The following is a 20,981-nucleotide window of genomic DNA, read 5'->3' as shown; positions in this document are numbered from 1 at the left end:
CAATTATTCTCTCTCATCATTGATGTTTCTATCTCTCTCTCCCTTCCTCTCTGAAATCAATAAATATGTTTTTTTTTTTAAAAAAAGATCAGCTGTGGCTATGAGGTGAAAGGAGAACCTAGATCAGCCATGTGAACATGGCCACTCCTATGTTGGAGGGCCACCATCCCCAGGCCTGGAGAGAACACTTGCTTCCCTGGAAGGAAATGAGTTTCAGGAGGTAGATACCCATTGGAGACAGAGAACTGAGATAGGATAAGCACTGTGAGAAGGGGGAGGGTAGAAGTTCAGGAGTGAATAGTTTCAAAACAACTTAGGAGAGAAGACAAAGTACTCCAGGGGCTGATGACAGTCAACAACTTCCTTCTTGTAGCACTTTCTTTCCTTGGCTTTCAAGACCTGCCCTCCTGATCCTCTATTAGCTTCTCCCCAATCCACCCAGGGATGATGAGTGGAACTTGAGTGGCTAGGTACACTGCTGATAATGAAATAAATCCTTGAAAGAAAAGCAGAAATGGCTAGCTAAAACTTCTACTATACAGGGTGGGGCAAAATTAGTAGCTTTACAGTTGTATATATGGAAAAATAATACAGTAATTAATAAATAATAATACAAGAATAACCTATGTGTTTCACATATCTATACTAATAATAGCCTAGGTGGCGTCATGTCCTCGCATGTAACAATGTCTCATGGTGGCCGCCACAAGATGGCCTCCACAAGATGGCTACGTGCACAGCAGAGGCGGGGCCTGATGGCTGCTCCACACAGTAAGGCCTGGGGGTCCCGCAGCTCTGTGTGGCACTGAGGAGGCGGGTCCTGATGGAGGAGGCAGGTCGTGGCAGGGGAGGGCAGTTGTGGGCGATCAGGCGGGCAGGGGAGGGCAGTTGTGAGTGATCAGGATGACTTGGAAGGAAAGGTGGGGGCCATCAGGTCAGCAGGGGAGGGCAGTTGGGGGCAATCAGGCAGGGGAGCAGTTAGGGGTCAATCTGGGAAGCAGGGGAGCGGTTAGGGGGCGATCAGGCTGGCAGGCAGAAGTGGTTAGGGGCAATCAGGCAGGCAGGCAGGCAGGCAGGCAGGCAGGTAGGTGAGCGGTTAGGAGTCAGAGGTCCTGGATTGTGAGGTCCCTGAGTGATCCGGCCTAAACTGGCGGTTGTACATTCCCCAAGAGGTCCCAGATTAGAGAGGGTACAGGCTGGGTTGAGGGACCCCCACCCCCGTGAACAAATTTCGTGCACCTGGCCTCTAGTAACTATATAACTATGGGTATTTGCCTCACCCATAAATAAAGGGTTTCAGTTTCACTGATATATTCCTTGAAAATGATGATGTGAGGAAAAAGAGAAACTCTTGCCCAGTTCTGGATCCCCAAACTCTGGGAAGAAAAGGATGTTGATTTTACTTGTGGTTTGGGGTGGGACGCCTTGTGGGGAAACAGTCACTGCTGTGAGGCTGAGGCTATGACTTGCCCTTCTGTGTCCTCCCCATTTCCTTGTCTGTGGACCAAGCTGCTTTGAACTGGTTGATGAGCACCACCTGCAGGTAGAAAACTGGAGAAAATATCTGAATACAGTTCAGCATTATTATAGATCAGAACAAATGCCCAGTGAACTCTCTTTGGATCATCTCTGAAATGTAGTTTCTTTTTGATTAAGGGACAATATGTCAGGTCCAGTCCTGCAGGGGAAGCAGGTCTAATTTTGGCAGAATCTGAGAGACCTCACTACCTCCTTCACAGAGGAAACAGAATCCACCAGGGAAGGACTTCCATACCTTCCATCAACAGCCATTCAGAATTCCCCGCTTCTCTACTCCATCTCCACCTGTTCCTGGTGCGTGGGAAAAGTGGCCCCTTCCTCAGGTTACCACTGCCTCCAGGATTCCACTCCATCTTCTCCCACAACCTGTATCTTCAACCTTCCTTCACTTCTTTCTACCAATATTTAAACATGCCTAAGACTCTCCCATGTTAAAAAGATTTTAAAAGCCAGAAAACAAACATAACAACAACTGTCTGATCTTATAACCCCATAATCTGCTGCCTAACTCCCTTTCCGCTTCAGTCACACTTCTGGAAGAGCTGGCTTCGCTTGTCTCCACTTCCTCCCCTTCCTTCCCTCCGTCCAGGGCCATCTCTGTCTCCTGCCCCGACTAGGAGACAGTGCTTGCAAGGTCCTCAGCAGTCCAAGAGACACTTCTCCAGCCTGATGCACTGGTAGCGTTCAAATGAAAATCGCTCCCTCTCACTGGAAACACTCTTATTATGGGTCAAGGATTCACACATTCCTAGCCTCCCTTCCATCTTTCTGGACTCCTCTGGGTGTTCCTATCTGGTAGATGTCATTATGATCTACCCCCCCACTTTTCAACTATTTTCATCTCATGGCACACATAAAGCAATTACTAAAATTCTGTGGCACACAAATAAAATATTATATTTTTTCCCAATTTGACAAAAAAATAGGTATAGTTTTGATTCATTCACACCAGACGGCTATTGTTGTGTTGGCTGTTGTCATATTTTTATTTGACAATCTAAGGGAAGAGAGGTCAATGTCCCTGACTAAATAGTCAGGTATTGCATGTTTTAAAAATTCTTGTGCACACCGGTTGCTCACGCCATCTATCATCGTGAGTATCTTCTCTCACTGCCCTAATCCTTCATCCAGTCCTGTAGCTGCGCCTTCAGTATGGATTTGGGATCCTACCTTTTCTCAGAAGGTCCTCCTCTGCCAGCACCCTGGTCTCAGCCACTCCCATCTCCCACCTGGGACAACACAGTAGCCGCTGGGAGGTCTCCCTGCCTCTTCTCTAGCTGCCACACAACAGCCAGTGGTTCTGTACACGTACAACACAATGGCATGCCCTCTTCTCACACCTCCAAGGATATCCCCCATCATCCCTAGGCCTCAGGTTACATCTCACCTCCCATAAGCCCTCCCTGAGCCCCTCCTAATTTGTTTCATTCTGTGAACACCTCTGTATTCCTTCCAAGAGCACTCTTTCCTGTGTCCTAACTCCTCTGTCCCGCAGCTTCCTGAGCTCAGAGAGGGCAGGAACTGTGTCCATCTGTTAAATCCATCCCAAGTGCATGGCACCTTGTAAATATTACTTAAAAAACCTGTGAATGTACTGTCCTCCCCTCCCACCCCCCATTTCTAGACATACAATATTATCAGATCGGGGAACAAACTGCAAAGGAAGGAAAAGGAGGTAAAATTCTCACAGCTCATTAATTGTTGAAAGAAGTTCCCAAATGGACCCCAAATGTTCTAAAGATCCACAGTTTGATGAGCCATTTTGCTTCCTTGTCAAATGTCCTGTTGAGGCAAAAATAAAGCTGCAGGAAATCTGTGACAGAAAGCTGCTGATTGCCCCTGTGGCCTGTGGGTGTGGCAGATGAGTCCTGGGTTTAGGGACCCGTGTTCACCCAAATACCTGGATGGCCTTGCCCTGGGGCCCAGATGAAAGTGAAAATTCTGAGGGGGTGACTCATCAAATCTGAGGTTGCTGTTTACAGCCAAAGGCAGTAACCTAGGAGCAGGGAGGAGTTCCCTCCCCCACCCCCAAACGAAAGCGAAAGAGGCAAAGTTAACTGCTTGAGCTGGGGTAGGACTAGCAGTCCCGCCCTGAACAGGGCTGAGGATGGCTGCGCCCGGCTACTTCCCGCTGCTGGTCGAGGGGTCCTGGGGTCCCGATCCCCCGAAGAGCTTGATCACCAAGTTGCAGTTGTACTTCCAGAGCCAGAAGAGATCGGGAGGCGGGGAGTGTGAGGTCCGACAGGAACCAGGCAGCCCGGCCCGCTTCCTAGTGCTCTTCCACCCGCTTGACGGTGAGGGGCGCCGGAGCGGGGGTGAGAGGAGACCATGGGCTCTCCCTGTGGGGACACTTGGACTGGGGCGCGCAGCGGGACCGGCTCCAGCAGCAGCAGTTGGCGGTGGGCGGGTTGCAGAATGCACCAGAAATGCGCGGGGTCGCTGCCTTCCTCTGCCCCGCGCTTCTAGGAACTCAGCGGTGCTGCCTCTGCCTGGAGGTGGCGGGTGGGGGCAGAACCGCGCCAGGGAGAACGGAAAGGCGCTGAGAGCCCGGGTACTCGCCTCATTTTACAAGGCTACATAGTGCGTTAATGTATTAATACACAGAGTGCTAATGGCAGAGTTGCATCTCTTGCGCTTTTGGACTTTGCCAATTGAGGCAGTAGTTCTAGAACTCCGAAGGTTATGGGAACACGATTTTAAGGGAAGAGAAAGTTTCCCGGGATAAAAGTCCAAATATACATTAGGGAGATTTATTTGGTTGAAAATAGGCACATTGGTTTCTGTTGGGAGAGACCATGAAAATCAGACCGTTGAAGGGATCCGTGCAGTTATTGTGAGTGAGGACAAGTGAGTCCATAAACAATGAAAGTCGGTGTGGGGCTGGAAGAGACATATTTGTGTGCTGTTGTGGATTTGGTAACTGATTCTCTGGGAATGGGCAGTGCTGCATTTGAGAGGGCGGGAGAGGAAGAGCTCTTCTTCCTTCTGTTAATTTTTAGGGGGGTGGGGGAAGGGGCTAAGCCAGTGGTCGGCAAACTCATTAGTCAACAGAGCCAAATATCAACAGTACAACGATTGAAATTTCTTTTGAGAGCCAAATTTTTTAAACTTAAACTATATGGGTAGGTACATTGTTATTAACTTAATTAGGGTACTCCTAAGCTGGCCTTTGCTAAAAACGTCCTCAATCTGATCGAGGTATGTTCGCTGAGGTCGACCCCTTCCAAACTCTCCCATCCACACTCATCTTTTATCTAATGAAAAAAGTATACAAGACGAGTGTGGATGGGAGAGTTGGAAGGGGTCGACCTCAGCAAACATACCTCAATCAGATTGAACTCTTTAAAAGGTGGCTTCTAGGTTTTCATTTATGCAACTAGCACTAACCACTGCAAATGAGACTGCTGACTGCCTAGCACACTCACCTCCTGCATGAATTTCACACCTCCCCACACTATGTATCCCAGCGCTGAGTCTCCCATCACCCTACTGACTGACACCCCCCACTTCTTCTCACTCCACTTCTTCAAAATAGACTCGCCCAGGCCAAAAACCAACTTCTGCGCATGGGCCACAAAGTTTCAATCTCACTGAACGTTCCCGCCTGCACGTGGTATTTTGTGGAAGAGCCACACTCAAGGGGCTAAAGAGCTGCATGTGGCTCGAGAACCTGTGGTTTGCTGACCACTGGGCTAAGCAATGGGAGGAGTCATGAGATTTCCCTATGGGTCATGGAGCTTCCCAGTGCTTCTGGGGTCACCTGGGGAGGGGCAGAGACCTGCTTAAAATCACATTGCCTGGGTGACATAGAGAGAGTTATTGCAGGGAGATGACAGCTTTCTCCTGATCACCACTGTCTTTGTTGGTCGTTTGCTGGTACCTATCTCTTGGTTTCAGGCTGGTCCTCAGACTGGGTTGAAGGAGGTTGAGAGTTTTGAGCTTTTGAGGGGGAAGTTCCCCCCTCACTGGCAATTGAGCAGCTGAGTTCTCTCCTCCCGCTTGCTTTTGCTGTTGAAGAAAAGGGAGGCCCTGGCTGGTGGGTTCAGTGGTTAGAACATTGGGCAGTGCACTGAAGGGTTGCAGGTTCAATCCTGGGTGGATGTGTCTCTCTCACATCGAAGTTTTGTTCTCTCTCTCTCTCTCTCTCTCTCTCTCTCTCTCTCTCTCTCTCTTCTCCCTCTCTCCCTCCTTTCCACTCTCTAAAAACCAATGGAATAAATATCCTCTGGCGAGGATTAACAACAATAACAACAACAACAAAAAAACCACACAAAAAAAGAAAGGGGGAGTACGAATATCAAACATCTGCTTGCTTATGACAACCACCAGGTCCTTTAGGGGGAAGCATGTGACCAGACACTCCCGGAGCACACACTTTTTCCATTAGAATCTCACAGGAGAGGATGTGGACAACTCCTAATCTCACTTTCCTTCCCTGGATTTGAGAAGCGTTTGGGCCAGAGGAGAGGCAAGGAGGCTTACAAGGCCATGAGAGCAATTGGAAAGTTTTAAGCAAGGATCCAGAAAGGAAAGATGAAACCCAGAGAGGAAGGGGTACACAGAGGAGTGTGAAAGAAGTGAGGCGGGCAGGGGGCAGGAGACAGGAGACCTGCTGGGCCCAGAGCTTTATGGAAACAGGTACAGAGTTTTGCAAGGATTAATTTCACCAAGGAATGCACAGAATTGCAGCTCTATGATATAAGTCATTTTCTCAAGGAATGTTACCACTTTGATTCCAACTGTTAGCATCACCAAGATTATGGCCCTTAGCAATGCTTCTTTCTTCTTTAGCATCTCATTAACCCTCAGCAGGTTAAACAGACACAGCCCAGCTCTGTCCTTGAAACACAGGAACCCTGAGTGTGGGTGGGTGAGGGCATCAGCACTTTGTACCAGCACCTTCGGTGACTCTGAGGCACTAAAGTTTGAGAATGCTGGCTGTTGATGTCCCTGGATGAACAAAATGGGAGCCCATTATAAGAAATACACACAGCATAGAAATACAACCAGTGCAAAATATAATTCTGTGATGATAACATCATTCTGTTCTAGCCCTCAAATTAGAACCAATTTCAGTCTCCTGCAAGGCTTCTTCCTTCACCTGTTCTAGCCCAGGACCCCTTCTCCCACCCCCAGGCTGCTCCTATGGCTCCTTTGTGTTACCCTCAGCACAGACATCTCATAATCCCTGTAACTGATGTCCTTTTATGGTCAAAGTTCTTGGGGAGTGGAAAGTCCCAGTCAGTTTCGGTTTCCTATCAGAGGCAGCTTTCTCAGCAGCAAGTTGCCAGGCAATTTGCTAACAATGAATGACCTGCCCTCGCATTCCTAGGGCAGGAGATCTTGTCTTTACAGGGAGACCCATCCCCTCCACACCAGGAAGTGGCCTCAGCAGGTGCAGTTTTGTCGTGAAACATGCCTTTAGTCATATAATTCACATAATCAGGCTGAGCCCACCAGCATTTCTCTGTGGAAATGACTGTAGAGCAACCGGAACTATTGAGAAGCTGCATCTTACTTTTATACAGTTCACTGAATTTCTGAAAAGTTGAGTGTAAATTGACTTGGGAGATTTTTGGATGTGTACATTTATCATCCTCTCTGGTAATAATTTGGCTCCTGATTATTGTCGGTCTCTTTGGGTTAAGGAAACCCATTAATAAAAGTAAGTGTGAATGGTTTGAGATTAGTGCAGGAAGGACATAGGGCAGGGTGGCTGGACATCAGAGATTCAGCCTTATTCCTCCCAGATTCCGGTTTTCCTCGTTGAGGAGCACTTTCTGATCTTGCTACCCTCTGTCCTCTTGAAGTAGTGATGCCCATGCATGTTGCACACAGAACAGGATGGCACATTTATTTATTTTTAAGTTATTTTTAATAGATTTCAGAGAGGAAGGGAGAGAAAGATAGAAATATTAATGATGAGGGAGAATCATTGTTTGGCTGCCTCTTACATGCCTCCTATGTTGGATAGAGACCAAAACTGTGACCTCTCGGTTCATAGGTCAAAGCTCAACCACTGAGCACACCAGCTGAGCCAGGCTGACATTTTTATTTTATAATTTAATTTAATTTAATTGGTTAGTTTATTCTCACCCAAGGATATTTTTTCCATTGATTGGAAGGTATAGGGGGAAAAGGGAGAGAGAGAGAAAAAGAAACACTGATGTGAGAGAGACACATCAATTGATTTCCTTTTGCACTCGCCCTGATTGGGACCAGGGGATGGAACCTGAAACCCAGGTATGTGCCCTTGACCAAGAATCAAACTCCTGGCCTTTCCATGGGAGGGTTGACACTCTTACCATTGAGCAACACAGGCCGGGGCTAGGCTGGCACATTTAAATCGTGGCCCTAGCCAGTCACGGGTTTCATCGATTTCCGTCAAGGGCACATGCCCAGGTTGTGAGCTCCATCCTCATTAGGAAGCATGCAGTAGGTAGCCGATCAATGATTCTCTCTTATCATTGATGTTTCTATGTTTCTCTGCCCCTCTCCCTTCCTCTCTGATATCAATAAAAAAATAAAAAATGCAAATGTTTGGACAGGACTCTACCAAAGTCTAGGGAATAATAAAAAGGAGGTATCACAGAAGTCCATGGACAGCCTGACTTACAAAACTGAGCTTCCTCTCTGGCACCGGGTTCTTATGCAGCCCTTACGGAAGCTTGGGGCAGCCCCTTAGGAGTCTCTGTGAAGACATCTTTCCTCCCATCAAGAGTGAAATTTAGTCTTATATTATTTCTGGGGGTCTCTTTCATTCTATTGGCATCCTACCCTTCCATGGATGGTTGAGGTGGGAAAGCTACTTAAGCCTCTCTTTTTGAAAGATTCCTATCTGTATCCTTGGCCTCATCAGGCCAACCATATCAGAATGCAACATGGTAACCCAACATTCATGGCAGGGCTACAACAGTGAACAGCAGGGGACTCTCAAAGGTTCCCCTTCACCCCAACATTTTTGTACCATCTGACTGTGTCGACCACATCTCCTCGTCTCAACTCCCTATTCTCCACACTGTGAGATACACTAGCTTTCCCTTTCTTTCTCTGCCTGCCTCTTATAATTATAACTTACATTTGCATACCTCTTGTGTGTGTTACAAAATTCATTCACAGACCACTGGTTTGAATGAGAAAACAGATTTAAGAGACGTGAAGATAGTTTCTCAATGTCACTCATCTAGAGTTGGAATTCTAATACAGGTTTTTTGAATGCTTATGTTCACTGTTCAGTTTTTTTTCACTACAGCCCAGCTGCCTGATGTGTGATTTTGTTTTTAAATCTCTCCATCCATTTTTTCCTTTTCCTTTTCCTATCAGATGTGAGGCTTTTTATCTTCACAAGTTAACAGCATTGATTGACAAACTTTTTAACTAGGCTCCTGGCCATTCTGCTCCTGGTTACCCGAGTCACCTTCCTAAAACATGGCTTTTATCATGCCATGTCCCATCACCCAATGTTCATGGGCTCACCGTGACGGATGCTTTAATTATTTCATTTACTGTACAATAAATATTGCTCCCTTTCTGAGTGCCCGCTGAGCATCAGGTACTATACTACATTTTTTATGTTTCTTCAGTTGAATCCACATAACACCCATATAATACAATCTTTATTAATTGCTTATTATACAAGAAGACTGAGGCTCTGTTAATACTTAAGGTTAAAAAAATAAGTTTAAAGATAGAATTCAAATCCATGTCTGCTTGATAAACTTTTCCTTTTTTTTTTTCCACGTAAGGTCTCTCTTGGGGAAATGACTGAGTAATTGACTGATGATGACAAAGGCTTTGGAAATACGGAATAATTTTGTGAATAAAGATTGCTTGATGGTTCTTCTTCTCCTCCCTTCTTTTTTCATATTTCAGTGCGGAAGAACGTTCTGGAGAGAGAGAACCATGAGTTGGCATTGCCAGGAAAAGGAACATTTAAGTTAACGGTCAAGTTGCCTCCAGACTCAAATGAAGTCCATGATGCCTCTAAGGAGAAAATTCCAGCAAAGGTAAGTAAAGGAGCAAGCAGACAGGAAGTAGGGTGTTCTCCCAAGGTGTGTGGGATGGGAAGCACAATGAGGAACACCTAGTGGAACAAAAAATATAAATCAAACTGCAGTGAGAAATGCAATTTACAGATGTGGTGGGACAGGTATGGAATAATGAAGAGGAGGCACGTTTTGTTTGATTTTAGACACTTTTAGAAATGTCAAGATTTGGGGGTTATAATAAGGATGGTTTATGATATAAAAGTTTGGGTTGCTCTTAACCTGGAACTTGGTGTATTAGTTTTACTTTTACATTGTTTTGAGGAGATAGCGATCCATGTACTAAGTATTCCTAAAATGGTATAGTAATAGTATATTTACCTTGTTGGTTTGTTGGATTGTTGTGAGGGTTGGATGAGACAACCTGTGTAAAGCAAATGGTACAGTGTTCATGGGAAAGACTCAATAAATGTTAAATGGGGAAAAGATGCAGATCTTACCCCATGCCCCGGACACTTGGTAATCACTGGGGTTTCTGTTATTTGTGACTAGTTTTTGCCAGTGATTTTTGTTCTGAGTAACTGGAGGTGACACCACATAAGGGGGGTCATTCAAAAGCATTATTGCTGTATTTTTTTACTATTGTGTCTGCTGACCTTATATCTCCAGGCTGGTGTCAGGCACATTTTCTTAATGTAAAGAAATTTGCATTATTGGCAATTTATGAATGCTACTTTATTGTTTGAATTTCAGGAATCCAAGGCCAAAGAACATGCCAAAGAACCAGGTAAGGTCTCAATTGAGATGACTGGCCTTCACGAGGCAGTTTTGCTTTGATTAAAGATGGCACTTGTAGACATACATCATCCTTATCCTCTTTACTTCACAAGGCAGGTTTTTCTCAACTTGGCGGTGCCTTGGGCTCATTCTCAGTATACTCTCAGCCAGCTGTTCAGAGGGTGAACACTGGGGCAGCCACTTGAGCTCTAAGGTCTCAGGTCAGAAGGATGGAAACTGCTCTCTCTGTGGGGACTGGGAGACACCTTGCAATTGAGCGGAGGGCTAAGAGGGCCTGGAGGAAGGTGATGAACTGACCTTTAGAGCCCACTTGTGCCGAAGCTGCCATCGAGAAGCAAGTGCATGACGTATCAGTGGGTGCTGTTTGTGGCCAAGTCAGTTTCTGAGCACTGGGTGTGGGAAGTGCTGTCCTCAGGAGCCACTACAGGAAGGTGTGGGTCCTCTGTGGATGAAAGCTTAAGTGCTGGGTGCAGGATGGGGTGCAACCCTCCAGAGCAGCAGCTCCTCTCCTCCATCTGCTGTGAGAGAGCCCGACACCTAGTGGCTGTTGTGGAGTCTGTTGCTTAACTCGTGTCTGGGTGTTAGCCTGTGGTCCCTGACATTTACTAAAGAAGCCAGTACTCTCTACCCCACTTTTCTGGGCTAAGCATGGTGTTATAAAGGGGACGAAAAAGTGAAATGTGTTGAATGGCTGAGCAAGAGAGATAAAGTGATACATATCCAGATCTTAGGGAAAAGAAAATTCCAAAAAAAATGTGTAAATATTTTCTTCTAAAGTAGGAATTGTCTTGAGAACATGTTTAGATTTTTGCAGTTTTCTCTTTTTGAAAATGGTACTGGGATGAGAGCTTGGGGTCATTGTCAGGGCTCTTGGTTCATTGTCAGAAATCTAGTAACTCATTAGAATGGTGATCAAAATGAGGATGCAGGGTGGTTGCCTAGTAGTCCCATATCTAAGGGATGAGGAGAGCAGAGGACACAGCACCATGAAGGCACTGGGCATGTCTGAAACCCACAGCTTCAGGTTAAAGATTATCAGGCAGTGATAGAGTAGGGAAAGGCAGACACCAACATCAGGGGCATGAGCACTAAGCCAGTGTCCTGTTTCAGGTCACGCTGAGCTGGGTTGGGGCTCAAAGGTGTAAACCAGCAAGTAGAAGAACTAGAAGAGAGATGAGTAAGAGCAGAGAAATACTGGTCACTTGTGGTCAGCAAATTCCGTTTATTCCAAGTCTATATTTGAGGCCTAGACCGGCTTCTAAATCCCAGAGCACTGTCTGACCTTCCTGTAAGAAAATATGTTAGCGACAATGTGTCTGAAGCCACGTGTGTCATCTGCCTCCAAACATTGTCTTGAGAACATGTTTAGATTTTTGCAATTTTCTCTTTTTGAAAATGGTACTGGGAGGAGAGCTTGGGGTCATTGTCAGGGATCTTGGTCCATTGTCAGAACTTCTGTGTTTTTTATTTGTCTTCAAGTGCATAACCAGTTTGCCCATCACCTACTAGAAATTTGTCTTTTCTTTAAGCTTTCACATATGTTGGACTCATTCGTTCCTCCCTCACCCCATACTAGAAATTTGTCTTTTCTTTAAGCTTTCACATATGTTGGTCTCATTCGTTTCTCCCTCCATCATATTCATTATCACTTTACAAATCCAGCATGGCAGAATACCCTGCTTGGTCAATGTCTTTCTCCTTAAATCTAACCAGTCTTTTGTATTGCTGGATATCTGGTCATCTTTTTCACAGAAACCTTCCCTGGCTCACCTTACCACCAACTGCAAGATAAAGTCCAGACCCCATTCTGGCTGAAGCTGACTTTTCTGGCCTCATTTCTTACATCTCTGTACATGAGAGCTCCTTAAGCTTTTTTCGTCAGATCACCATTTCCTACATAGTTTGGCACAACACTATCCTCTGCCTGTATTCTGCTGCTCACAGTACTCTCTACCCAACTTTTCACTACCTAAATCCGATAGACCCTTCAAAATTACTCAGATTCCTCCTCTTCTCTAAACCCTTTCCAAGCCAGCCAATCCCTTTATCTCTCTTTCTTGGAATCCTGCCTTAATTGTTGGTGCCCTTTAAATGGCAATGCCTCTCTTATGATGAAGCTTCTAATAGTGGGGTGATAAAACTGTATTGCTAGCAAGGCTCTTATCATTCACTCAGTCCAATACTCTCATTTTTAAATTAAGAGATGTTCCCAAGCTCACATGGCTAAAGAGTGGCAGAGTCAGGGGTTGAATTCATAGGGCCTCACCTCCAGCCCAGTACTCATTCTGGTTTGTCATTTATGACTCATTGAATGCTAGTTTATGTTGCTATTGAATCCTCAAGCTATTTTTAATTTGGCATAAATGTGTGTGTGTGTGTGTATTTGTTGGGGTGATCTAACTGCTGTAACAAACAAGTCCCCATATCACAGTGCAGTGTAGTTGGCAGCTAGGGTGGTGGGTGGAGTCTAGACTGCTTTATGCAGTCATTTGGGAATCCAGGACCCCTTGATACAGGCCTGCAAGGTAACAGCAAGAGAGAATGGAGATCCATATGAAGGAGACACATATAGCTCATGCTTGGAATGGAATTCACCCCTTCTTCCCATATTCCATTAGCCACATGAACTCTACTATAGGAACTTAACTGTAGGAAGTCTGGGCAATATTTCCCAGAAAGAAAACAAAATGGATTTGATAAGCACATGACATTTTACTCTGTCAAAAATAAACATTTACAAATGTTAGTTTCTATTCTTATTTTTCTTCAATACCTCCATTATAAAATAACTTCCTTATCCAATGTTTTTTGTATGTACCCTCTCCACATATCCAGTACGTTTAACATACCAAAGGCTCCAACTGTATAGTTGTGCAAAGAATGTCTAAAGATACTATTATACCCATCATGCTTCTCTGCACTGTATTAAGCATAGAGTAAGACTGACCTTATGCATATGTGTAACTCACTTATGGTCAACAATGGGGAGGAACAAGGTGGCTGGAGTGATTGCTATTCACTGAGTTTGATGTACATGTATAGCCTCTAGGCCATTTTACCGTCTCTGTGTATCCCCTCGTCATTCAGTGCAAGCATCTTTTTTTTCTGTTCAGTGATGGGAAGTACTGCTTTTCAGGGCATAAAGTGTTAGATCATGCTCATGTTTGCCATCATCAGATATTCTTGCTTTCCTCCAGTGGTCCAAGCACTAAATCTCCAATTCAACAAATATTCATTGAGCCTCAAGTATATACCATGTGCTAGCAATACCAGGATGCATAAACATGTTCCCTACCTTTGAGAAACTGAGTTCAATAAGTATACTATGGTGCTGTGATAGAAGTATATGTTAGCAGAAAAAAGGGGTAATAAAATTGAACATCAACATCACAATTCATTTAAGCTAAAAGCCCTCTAAGATCTGTTTTTATTTGAGTTAGCTAAGAGGTTGGGAAGTAAAGAGGGCAGTGTCTTATGATAATTTACTTTGCTGAAAACATGGTAGATAAATATAACATCTTGACCTTCTTTGTATCCCTAAAATCAGATGCATCAGAAGATACACAAATTTCTCTCAACAAAACATCAGAAAAAATGGAAGATATCCCAAAGGAATGTGAAAATATTCCCTCTTTGGTTGCATTTGAAAATCTCAAAGCAAATGTGACTGACATGATGCTAATCTTGTTGGTGGAGAACATAAGTGGCCTGTCCAGTGCTGATTTTGAAGTGGAAGTAATACGAGATTTTGATGTTGGCGTAGTTACCTTTCGAAAATACATAGGTAAGATGAACTGACCCTTCATGTTCAGTCTTCTTTGCACAGCACTTTTGGGATTTGGGACACCTAGCTAATGGAATGACTCTGAAAGTTTGATTCTTGTTAGTAGCTGGTAAGAGAGAACGCCAAGTTAATTGTTGGGGTCCAACCCCATCAGGTCCAGGGGTCCCCAAAGGTGTGGACGGAGTCAGCGAAGAAGGAATGTGTAAGTTCTGTGTCTAGGTTCTGTGTGCTGTTGTCTTGTTACATCTGTATTTATACCAGTTGATTCCAATCCTATCAATCTCTATTCCATTCCAGGGAGTAAAGATTATGTAGCTTAAGCATGATTGTTCGTAGTTAAAGTGATTAACTACCCCGCCTGGCACTTAGTAAAGGGGTTTTATTCCTTCCCTAACTTGAGGGGAAAATCCCTACCTGGGGAAACAACCTTTCTCAGAGAGGTGACCTTGGTTAAAACACATAGTGCCAAGAGGGTAAGCAAACATATTAAGAACAGTATGCCATATATGCCAGGTCCCTTGAAACAGCAAGGATGGACCGGCTCCCGGCAAATTCCCCCTTTATTATTTTTTAAAAGCAGGCATTAAAAAGAAAAACCCCAAATGCTCTCTTGTATCCATTTTAAGAGTAGGATTGGCGCTTTCCGCTATTACCTGAGTCCTGATCTATCACCCCAGGGAGAGCTTGCCAATCCTGCACTTTCCCGGGGTGGAAAGGCTGCAGTGGGGTTAAGGATAAGGCTCCTTGGGCCTACCTTCTCCCATGCCTCTACATTTACCTTTCCTTCCTCAGAAAAGCATGGACATACTTCTTGTATAAAACGTTCTGACTGGGAGTAACCTTAATTCCTCTGCTAGCAAGCATATGTGTTAAAAGATCAATACAGAGTCTTATTTCTTTAGACTCAGTATGACACATCTTCTTAATCTAAAGATCAATACAGTGTCTTCTTTCTTTGGACTCAGTATGGCACATCTTCTCAATCTAAGAATCAATACAGAATCTTCTTTCTTTGGACTCAGTATGGCACATCTTCTCAATCTAAGTTCTGTACTATCCACCTTCTTACCCTACTTATCCTCTATAGGGGGGTCTGCAGTACCCCGGTGGAGTCCTATCCGTCCCGAGTGTGCGGTTCTCAATGGGGGGGGGGGCTTACCTAGGGTAATCCTGTTCCAGGGGTTCCCAAAGGTGTGGACGGAGTCGGCGAAGACTATCCACGCTCTTCCTACGGTGGAGTCCTATCCATCCCAAGAGTGGGGCTTACCTAGGGGTCCCTGTTCGGGTTCCAGATGTTGGGGTCCAACCCCATCAGGTCCAGGGGTCCCCAAAGGTGTGGACGGAGTCAGCGCAGAAGGAATGTGTAAGTTCTGTGTCTAGGTTCTGTGTGCTGTTGTCTTGTTACATCTGTATTTATACCAGTTGATTCCAATCCTATCAATCTCTATTCCAAAGGTTAGTGCGTTTCTTATCTCCATTCCAGGGAGTAAAGATTATGTAGCTTAAGCATGATTGTTCGTAGTTAAAGTGATTAACTACCCCGCCTGGCACTTAGTAAAGGGGTTTTATTCCCTCCCTAACTTGAGGGGAAAATCCCTACCTGGGGAAACAACCTTTCTCAGAGAGGTGACCTTGGTTAAAACACATAGTGCCAAGAGGGTAAGCAAACATATTAAGAACAGTATGCCATATATGCCAGGTCCCTTGAAACAGCAAGGATGGACTGGCTCCCGGCAGTTAATATAGATCCTTTTTTATTTGAAAGAGAAGCAATTTTGTTGTGAATTCAAATTATGGCATGTTTAATGAATTAAATTTATTGTATGAGTTTTGTTTGTATGTGTGTGTGTGTGTGTGAGAGAGAGAGAGAGAGAAAGAGAGAGAGAGAGCGAGAGAGAGAGAGAACCTAAATGAAAATCTAAGTGAAGTCCATCGATCTTAAAGTGATTCTGAGCACAGGAGTGAGTGTTTTCACGTGCTACCTCATTGAGAGAAGTAAATATGGATCTGTGTTACCAAATTGGACTTGAAGGTAATAATTATAATACTAGCAAACACTCAAATGCTATTAGTATAAGTCAGGTACTATGCTAAGCTCTTTACATGTATTACTTCATTTGTTCTGTTCAACAACCTTTTGAGATTATTATTATTTCTCATTTTATACCTGAGGAGACAGAGGTGCAGACATGCTAATAAATGAATAACTGGATTTGAACCCTGGCAGCATACCTCTATACAGTCTGTTCTGTTATCCCCTTTGCCATATATCTTCTCAGTATTTTCATGGTCATCACATATGCAGGGAGAGTAAGTGCATGTCATGCAGAAAATGAGTGTTCTTTGAGGTCTGTGGGAGGAGTCTGTGAGTTGGAAGAGCCCTCTCCAGAAAAATGGGAACATTTTCCAATTCCAAGTCCTCACTATTCCATAGCTGAGGCAGTGGAAGAGCACAGGTTATGCCTTGCTCAGGTGGCTCCATTGGTTAGAATGTTATCCCATGCACTAAAAATGTTCTGGGTTTGATGCTGACGTTTTTCTGTCACATTGATGTTTCTCTCACTCTCTCCCTTTCTTTCTCTCTCAAATCAACAAAAACATATCTTGGGTGAGGATTAAAAAAAAAAAAGAGCGAGGTCATGATGTCAAAATTCTAGCTTCAACATTTAACTAATTATGTGAGGTTGCCCAAGTTACTGTCCTCTGTGTGCTTTGCTTTCTTCACCTATAAAATGGGGATAAGAACACCTGCCTTATTCAGTTTCTGTGAGAATTAAAGAAATAATATTTGAAAAACTCTTAACATCGTTCCTGGTAAGGACATGGTAAGGACTCAATAAGGGAGCTATTCTACTTTCAAGTTTATGATTATTTCTCATAAAGGAATAACTAGATGGACCTGATTTTGTTTAGTGAGCAAAAATTTTGAATGCCTATTATATGTACATGTCTAGGTGCTGTAGTAGTAATACGAGATTTTGATGTTGCCGAGATGAATAATTCTTGGTCCCTGTTTCTGAGGAACTCCTACGAGCCAGGGTGGGAACCAATACACAAATGAACAGTGAAGACCAAGAGGAGAAGTTGCCTCCCCTGGCTGTGAACAGCAGGCTGTGGGGAATGGGAGGAAAGGGGACCCAAACAGGACAGTGTGGCTTTGCCCTGCCTCCATCCTTCTATGAAGCTTAGACTACTGCAGTACCAGGCTATCAGGTCCCCAATATACTATGTTCAATGTCACTGCTGTTCTCTCTGCCTGAAATGCTTCCTCCCATATCTATCTGGTAAACTCTTATTCATCTTTCAAAACTCAGACTGGTGACTACTTACTCTGGGAATCCTTGTCTGAGTGCCAATATTAGTCTTCTGGCCTCATTTGATACCACAATAGACCACTTGTTTGCTTTCAAGACTTCCTCCCTCCTGGAAGGTGAATGTTCAAGAACTTGTTGTATTCAACTCCCTCCCCAGCTCCTAGCACAGTGAATGACACAATGTGGGCCCAGCATCAATATTTATTTATTTGAAAGAGATAATTGGGTTGAGTCCTGAAGGAGGAAAAAGACCAAGATAAAATATTGGAGGAGGGTATTTCAAGCACAGGAAACCATATAAACAAAGACAAAGAATGGTTTTGAAAATAATGACTAGTTTCTGTGGCAGTATGAAAATAAAATGAATGGCATGGAATAACCAGAGGTGATATTTAGAAATTCGTTTGGAGTCAAATAGCAAAGGACATATTTCACCTAGCTCAGGAGTGTGAACTCATGCCTGCAGGTAATGGGGATCCATTTAAAGACTTGAGAAAGGGGTGAAGTGAGGAGATTTGAATAGTAAAGAGTACTCAGGTGGTTATATCAAGGAGGGCTGGAGCGGGCTGTTAGTGAAGGTAGGGACACAACTCTGTGGTAAGACATTCATAAGTGCATCATTGTTCAGAGACTGGGAATTTTTGGCAAATAAATTGCCTGCTCCACCCCCTGCCCAGGCCTGACACCTCTGGCCCAGGCTTCAGGCCTTGACAGGGGACCCCCAGACTCCTCCAATTGCAGGCTCTGCCCCCCACCCAGGCCTGACCCCAGGGCAGGGGACCCCCAGGTGCTTCCTATTGCCAGCTCCACCCCCGCCCAGGCCTGACGCCTCTGGCCCAGGCTTGAAGCCTGGGCATGGGACCCCTATCTCCCCCCGATCACTGGCCCTGTCCCCCCCCCCCACCTAGGCCTTATGCCTCTGGCCCAGGTGTCAGGCCTGGGCAGGGGACCCCTATCTTCCCCCAGTTACCAGCTCCACCCTCACCCAGGCCTGACGCCTCGGCCAGAGGCGTCGACCACCATCACCCTCCAATCGCTGGATTGGTCCCTTGCCCAGTCCTGAGGCCTCCACTAGATGTGTCAGGCCTGGGCAGGGAACCCCCATCTTCCCCTAATCACTGGCTTCTGGGAGGCTTCTGGGGCTTCTGGGGCCAGCCTGTGGCCCGGGATCGGAACCCATCATGGGTGGCAGGCAGGTGGCTTCTGGGGTTGCACACGGGGGCCTGGATAGTGGCTCTCATGCTGGTGGCAGCGCTGTCCTGCCTGCAGTATGCAAATTAGCGGCAATCTTTGTTGGTGGTTAATTTGCATATAATGCTGATTAGCCCATGGGAGGCGTAGCGAAGGTACGGTCAATTATCGTGTTTGTCTATTATTAGATAGGATAATTTTCTGATTGATTAATTTTGGTTTGCAGATGCCATGAAATTTGTTGAAGATTCTGTCATGCACCATTCAGTGACACGACTTCAGCTTTCTCCAAGACTTCTGGAAGCGACAAAAACAATCAGGGTTGAAAACCTGCCACCTGATGTTGACGCCTATAATTTGAAATGTTTATTTGAAAATCCTCAAAATGGAGGGGGAAGAATTGTCAGTATTGAATGTTTTCCTGAGGAGAGTTCAGCTCTGATAGAATTTTTTGACAGAAAAGGTAATGTCTATTAGCCTGATTTTGTACACTTTACCTGGCATAATTTAAATATGTTAACAGATCTTATTATTATAGTTATCATTTAAATTATGATGTATTTTATTTTTATTCATATATTTCCTTGGTAATCCAGTTAGGAATTCTGTTCATCTGCGGTATGATACTTAATGTGTCCAGTGATTCAAACATTAAAGAAGTAATGTCACTTTGTTGAAAGATATAAAGTTTTTCTTATAAGTCCCTACCTATGAGAACTGAAAAATATGTAATTCTTAGAATCCTGGAAATACTGTGTTAAAAAAGCGATTATCTGCTTTTTAACTGTACATTTGGAAGAAATTCTCAAGTTAATTTCAACAATTTTAGATAAAGAAATACTCAGAAACGCATATGCTCCTAGAAAGTGTCACTTCGTCCCCTTTCACCTGTCAGGGTCATCATTCCGAAGTTAATAGGGGCGATTTCACATGACCAGTGGGTGCAGTGACCCTGTGAAAACCATGTCCAGCTGAACCTCAGGGAAGCACTCCTGAGGGTTTTGTAGACATAAATTGCCAGTTCTCTGAGACACTTGCAAAGCTGGCTTGGAGATTCCATTCATGTTCAGAGGTCAAGGCTGAGGAATTAGGGAACCTGACTTCCTAGGGAAAGAAGAAACATCGTGTTTGGGGTTAAATGGGGGAGTGTGAGATAGGATCATGTGATATGCCACCCACTTAAGATAAATTGCTTCATGGGGTGCTTGGAAGAACCTTCTTCAGCTTTTATAAGTTGGAGAAGGTGGGGTGAAGGTATGTTTTAGCTTAAAATAGAATGAAAGACCTAGTGTTCCTTGGGAAAAGTTAGAGCTACATAAAGCTGTCTACTCTAGAATTTGGCTCCCAGCCAATGATGGGAGTTGACAACTTTGTGGCTTTTGAATAAATTGAGGGCATGGGGCAGTTGGGTGTGTCTTCAGAATGCCTAGTTATGTGGGTACCACTAATAATAGGAAGTATTTAATTGAGGCTTATCTTATTTTTTAAATTTTATTGTTTTAAGTGTTACATATAGTACTACATATGTCTCTTTTTTCCCCACATTGATCTCCCCCTACCTACCCCACCCTCCAGCACATGCTCTCACCCTGCTAGTGTCTGTGTCTATTGGTTATGCTTATATGCATGCATACAGGTCCGTTGGTTGATCTCTTTCCCCCATCCCCCCGCCTTCCCACTAAAGTTTGACCATCTGTTTGATGCTTCTCTGTCTCTGCATCTATTTGTTTTAAATTAAATCTTTATTGTTCAGATTATTACAGTTATTCCTCTTTTTCCCCTCATAGCTCCCCTCCACCCATCCCCCCCCACCCTCTGCTCTCACCTCCCCCCCCCAACTGTACTCATCCATAGGTGCACGATTTTTTTTTTTCACTTTTTTAATTAAATCTTTATTGTTCAGATTATTACATTTGTTCCTCTTTTTTTTCCCCCCCCATAACTCTCCTCCTCCCAGTTCCCGCCCCACCCTCCGCCCTCACTCCCCACCCACTGTCCTCATCCATAGGTGCACGATTTTTGTCCAGTCTCTTCCCACATCTCCCACACCCCTTTCCCCCTCCAAGAATGGTCAGTCCATTCCCTTTCTATGTCCCTGATTCTATTATAATCAACAGTTCATTCTGTTCATCAGATTATTTATTCACTTGATTCTTAGATTCACTTGTTGATAGATGCATATTTGTTGTTCATAATTTGTATCTTTACCTTTTTCTTCCTCTTCCTCTTCTTAAAGGATACCTTTCAGCATTTCATATAATCCTGGTTTGGTGGTGATGAACTCCTTTAGCTTTTCCTTATCTGTGAAGCTCTTTATCTGACCTTCAATTCTGAATGATAGCTTTGCTGGATAAAGTAATCTTGGTTGTA

General features: G+C 44.4%; 1 protein-coding gene across 3 annotated transcripts in view; it reads left to right on the top strand.

Annotated features, from left to right (window-relative positions):
- Nucleotides 1-3,576: 3,576 nt before the first annotated feature.
- LOC132230338 (protein mono-ADP-ribosyltransferase PARP14-like) overlaps nt 3,577-20,981 on the top strand; it is a 249,519-nt gene continuing 232,114 nt past the window's right edge. For all 3 annotated transcript variants that reach the window (XM_059687657.1, XM_059687659.1, XM_059687658.1), the window contains exons 1-5: nt 3,577-3,833; nt 9,412-9,545; nt 10,278-10,311; nt 13,870-14,106; nt 18,838-19,074. In XM_059687657.1, the coding sequence (XP_059543640.1) occupies nt 3,647-3,833; nt 9,412-9,545; nt 10,278-10,311; nt 13,870-14,106; nt 18,838-19,074 (829 nt within the window). In that variant the 5' untranslated portion in view covers nt 3,577-3,646. The remainder of the gene's footprint in view (nt 3,834-9,411; nt 9,546-10,277; nt 10,312-13,869; nt 14,107-18,837; nt 19,075-20,981) is intronic.

The sequence above is a fragment of the Myotis daubentonii genome, chromosome 3 (genome assembly GCF_963259705.1).
Source record: "Myotis daubentonii chromosome 3, mMyoDau2.1, whole genome shotgun sequence".
NCBI classification, from domain to species: domain Eukaryota; kingdom Metazoa; phylum Chordata; class Mammalia; order Chiroptera; family Vespertilionidae; genus Myotis; species Myotis daubentonii.
The sequence above is the reverse complement of the archived record's forward strand: the minus strand, read 5'-3'. Positions and strand labels throughout refer to the sequence as shown.